This window comes from Buceros rhinoceros, unplaced genomic scaffold (assembly GCF_000710305.1).
Source record: "Buceros rhinoceros silvestris isolate BGI_N320 unplaced genomic scaffold, ASM71030v1 scaffold14040, whole genome shotgun sequence".
NCBI classification, from domain to species: domain Eukaryota; kingdom Metazoa; phylum Chordata; class Aves; order Bucerotiformes; family Bucerotidae; genus Buceros; species Buceros rhinoceros.
This window is the reverse complement of record NW_010390270.1, coordinates 1-4141: the sequence shown is the minus strand read 5'-3', so window position 1 is coordinate 4141 and position 4141 is coordinate 1. Positions and strand designations below refer to the sequence as shown.

The window sequence follows — 4141 nt, the reverse complement described above, 5'->3', positions numbered from 1 at the left end:
CTTATCAACATCACCGGTGGACTCACTGCGTAAAGGGATGAGTGAGACCTGGTCTGGAAGCTGTGATCAAAATTCTGTGTTAGGTTTGAATTCGAATTCTAGAAGCTGTGTGTCTTCTGAAATTGCCTCCTAGGTTTGGATGGGGAGCGAAGAGGGATCACTTGCCCAGTGTGGTTGTAGCTTTGTCGAACCAAGTGTTGTATGAGCTGTTAGCAATCCTGAGTAGCCTGATGTGCACAAACCAGGAAAATGCAAGTCACACAATCATAGCATTGTTTTGCCTGGAAGAGACCTTTCAGCTCCTGGAGTCCCCCCGTTCCCCAGCACTGCCAGGTCCCCCCTGTCCCCCAGCAGCACCTCCACAGGGCTGGGAAACCCCTCTAGGGATGGGGACTCCACCACTGCCCTGGGCAGCCTGCGACACGCCTGCACAACCCCAATGGGACAGAAATGGCTCCTCAGGGACAACCTCAACCTCCCCTGGGACAACTGGAGGCCAGTTCCTCTTGTCCTGTTGCTTGTTCCTGGGAGCGCAAGTCTCAGCTGGAGGAGTCGGTGTGTGTTTTAGTGGAGAGGAGGTCTTTGTGAAACAGCGTGGGGAGCTGCAGTCCTGTGCCTTTGCCATCCCTCAATCATTCCGTTTGCAGATAAAACTTCAGCTGGGTCCACGTTGCATGTGGCCGGGATGCCACATCCCTCCAGCTCACTCCGTGGCTCTCTGGAGGAGTTGCGCTATCCTCAAATTAATATTATTAAATATTCCTCGAATTAATGCAGGGACTGGGACAAGCGGGCGGAACGCATCTTGTTTTGCTGCGGAGCGCTCGGTGTCTCTGTTCCTCTCTCAGCACACAAACTTGGGCACTCTTACCAAACCTGGGTTAGGTGTGACCCCTGTTTCTGCTCAGCCTCGAAAGCAAAGCTGTCACGCTCCCAACTGCTGTCGCCAGCCTGTTGTCTGGGCTGCTTTGGCCAGGCTGCAGACCCCCAGTTTCCTTAACAGGTCTGTACTGTCTCTCTTCTGAATGGAGACGTCGCTGTGTACTACAGAATCAGTCACGGGAACTGAAGCTCGTGACAAGCTGAGTGAAGCATCCAGGGAACACTGTGCTGGAAGCCAGAGCTGTGCTGGGTGGAGGAGAGCAGCAGCGATCCCGTGCCTCCCTCTGGAGCCAGCGCCAGGGCGGGTGATACCCAGCAGCCTGCCACACCGCCGTAGCTGAGCATCAGCTTCAGCGTTATGCTTAAAAATCCCATCTTCAGGGAGAAGTAACTCTCCACTTATTTTCTTCTCATCAAGTGCGTTATTTCTGTGAAATAAAAATATTGTAGAAATACATTAACTGGCCGTGGTCGGATGAAAGGTCTAAGTCAGTTGGTTAAATACTGCTTTCGTGCAAAAAAAAAAAGCAGGAATTGGTGCAACTTTTATCACTGGATTTGATTGTTTCTTCCATTCATAATCCCCGAGACAAAGCCTAGGTGACAGAGCAGCAAAGCTTGGCGTGCTGCGGGAGAGTGCTGCAGTGGTTTGGCCGTGGAGCAGCACTGCTGCATGCAGAGAGTGAGCTGGATTAGCTCGTCGTGTTTGAGGCAAGGAGTGTGTGTGAGGATCCAAAAGAGCGAGCCTGTGCTCAGTGAAAAATGCCTTGTCTTCCCTGATGGCTTGTAAGAAAAATCTGATTATTTAGAAATATCTCTTCACTAAGACTTTCTTGCTTATGCTCTTTCTTTGCGAAGTTTTTCCAATTAGGGATCACATTTCCATTAAAACAAAGACTGTCCAAAGAAAACTTCTAGGCTTTTGGGAGAATTACCCACTTCAACGGTAGAACTGTCCCCTCCAAGGATTCTGTGTTCAAGAAGGGCTTCTGAAAGGAGCTGGTTTTATTTTTAGTCACCGTGTTTTCTCTAACGGGTACTCGGTGTTAGGCTGAGCGCTGGGAGGTGAAGTCTCTAACCCCCTAACACGCTGCAGAGGCTTGAAGAACTGGCTGCGGACGCTGCCTTTGCAAGCGTAGCCCCAGCTGGTCACACATCCCAGCAACGGGGAGGACTGGGCTCCCTAAGAATGGCAAGGAGCGTGAATTGAGCTCCAGAAGGTTATTCACGACAGTAGGAGTTGGAAGACGGCCTGACCTGGAGAGCACTTCATCCCGTCGGAAGGTATTCCTCGCTCAGCTGAGCATGGAGGATCCTTGCAGTTAGGCGGTATGAATGCTCTTTCCCACCTTTCCCTCCTCCAGATCCCACAGGCTGCATATTTGTCATAGGTTCTGGCTGAATCCACCACTCTGTGGCTTTTTGCTCAGGGCGCAGGGTCCTGCGGAGGGTACCCACCTTCGGGTCATTCCCCTGGAAGCAGCAGGGTGCCATGGTCTGTACTGAAGGGTTCTGTTCCTGCTCCGTAGCCTGTGAGATGCTCTGGCTGACAGAAAATTAAGAGCTCGATCTATAATGGCTGAGACAGCAGGAGACATTCCCTGGGGCAGTTTCTCACAGTGCACCAGGGTCTTGTTTTCTACGGTTTTTTCCTTCCCCTTGCTTAGCCCATCTTACATTGTCCTTCTGCCTCCGATGCCTCATTCCTCCTCTTGCCTTTGTGTTTATTGACTTTGGATGCAGAAGCCGAGGCTGGCGTACACCTAGCTGTAATCAGAATAAATGCGGTACTGCAGCCGGGGAGCAGTTTGTTTCATCACTTCCAGGATTATCCGGTATTTTTGTTGGTTTTTTTTTCCTCTGGGAGGGAAGGCATGAGCTCTGATTTTTGTAGCATCAACCTTTCTACATTCTGACAAGTTAATCAAAAGTCAGGATGCTAAATGAGCAGTCAGCTGAAATGTGCTGAATCACTGTCACCTTTAGTCGGCATTCATAGACAGCATTTTCCTTTTTTAGCTGAGCCTTCCATTGAGTCTGGCAATTTCTCAGGCTGTTTGCCTTAAAAGACTCATTAGCCTGACACAGGCACCAGAGGTGATTGGTTCCCAGCGCTGCTCTGCGGGCTGGCACGAGAGACCTCGCTGCCTCCATAGTCCCGTGCATCTTGTTCGTCTGAGGGGATTTTTCACCTCTGATGTGTTTTGTAACCTGTGAAAATTGAGCTAGATGGGAGTTCTCCTGCTTGAAACTTCGGGGCGAAAGGAAGTGGTAGCGGCTGTCCCTTTTTACAGCGTGCCGCTGAAACAGCGCCTGAGTCACTGGGAAATTGTTCTTCGTTAATTGTCCTTTGTTTTGGTTGGGTTTGAGGTTGGTTTTTTTTTCATTTGGAATACAGGAGAGAGGAAACAGGTTTAATCTGTGCTGATAAACCTGGCATTTCATTAGAGATGCTGCTCCTAATCAGCAGCTTCAAGCAGGGATTACAGTAATTATGTGGGAAGAAACGTGGTGGAGAGGACTGTGTCTGGAGACACCTTCCTTCAAGGCATGCAGGCGGGTGCCTCCTTGCAGGTCGTTCTGCTGGGAAGCCAGAGCCAGGGAACGCTGCTCCTGTCCTAGAGAAAGGTCTGGGGGGGAGAAAGCCTTGAGCGATGCTTAGCGGTGAGGTGGAGCGGGTAGGCCTGGAGGAAGGCTTCCAGGAGAGCTGTGACCTGCAGCACAGAGCTTGTTGCCTGTTGCTTTTCAGTCTGATGGATGCGCGCTGCTTATTGCTGCTTGTCTTCTACAAAACTTGAAGCCAACAAGCTGCTCAAGAGAGCAGCACATCTCCAGCAAGCCCTGAAAGAGCCTGAAACCGCTTGCCCAGGCTCCAGTGAAATTAGAGAACGTGCCACGCTGTGCAATTGTATAAAATACTGTGATGCAAACATCAGCTCGTGTGGGTTTTTCTCTCTTCCCTCCTGGCTTTGACACTCTCCCCGCAGAATTTCCTACGCTGCCAGAACAACAAGACGAACTACAACTTGGTGTGCGAGACGCTGCAGTTTCTGGACTGTATCTGTGGGAGCACGACTGGTGGACTCGGCCTCCTTGGTCTGTACATAAACGAGAAGAACGTCGCGCTCATCAACCAGACACTGGAGAGCTTGACCGAGTACTGTCAGGGGCCTTGCCACGAGAACCAGGTACCTCACCGCAGCCAGACAAGGCATCGCCCTCCTCCCGCACCTGCGGCATGTGTGGCTGGGCCGGGCTC

At 51.2% G+C, this 4141-nt stretch overlaps 1 protein-coding gene across 1 annotated transcript in view; it reads left to right on the top strand.

Annotated features, from left to right (window-relative positions):
* The window catches only part of LOC104494419 (inositol 1,4,5-trisphosphate receptor type 1-like), a gene marked incomplete at both ends in the record, with an annotated part of 22745 nt that extends 18675 nt beyond the window's left edge, over positions 1-4070 (top strand). Inside the window, one exon of the mRNA XM_010137241.1 lies at positions 3870-4070. Coding sequence (XP_010135543.1) covers positions 3870-4070 — 201 coding nt within the window. The remainder of the gene's footprint in view (positions 1-3869) is intronic.
* Positions 4071-4141: the final 71 nt, after the last annotated feature.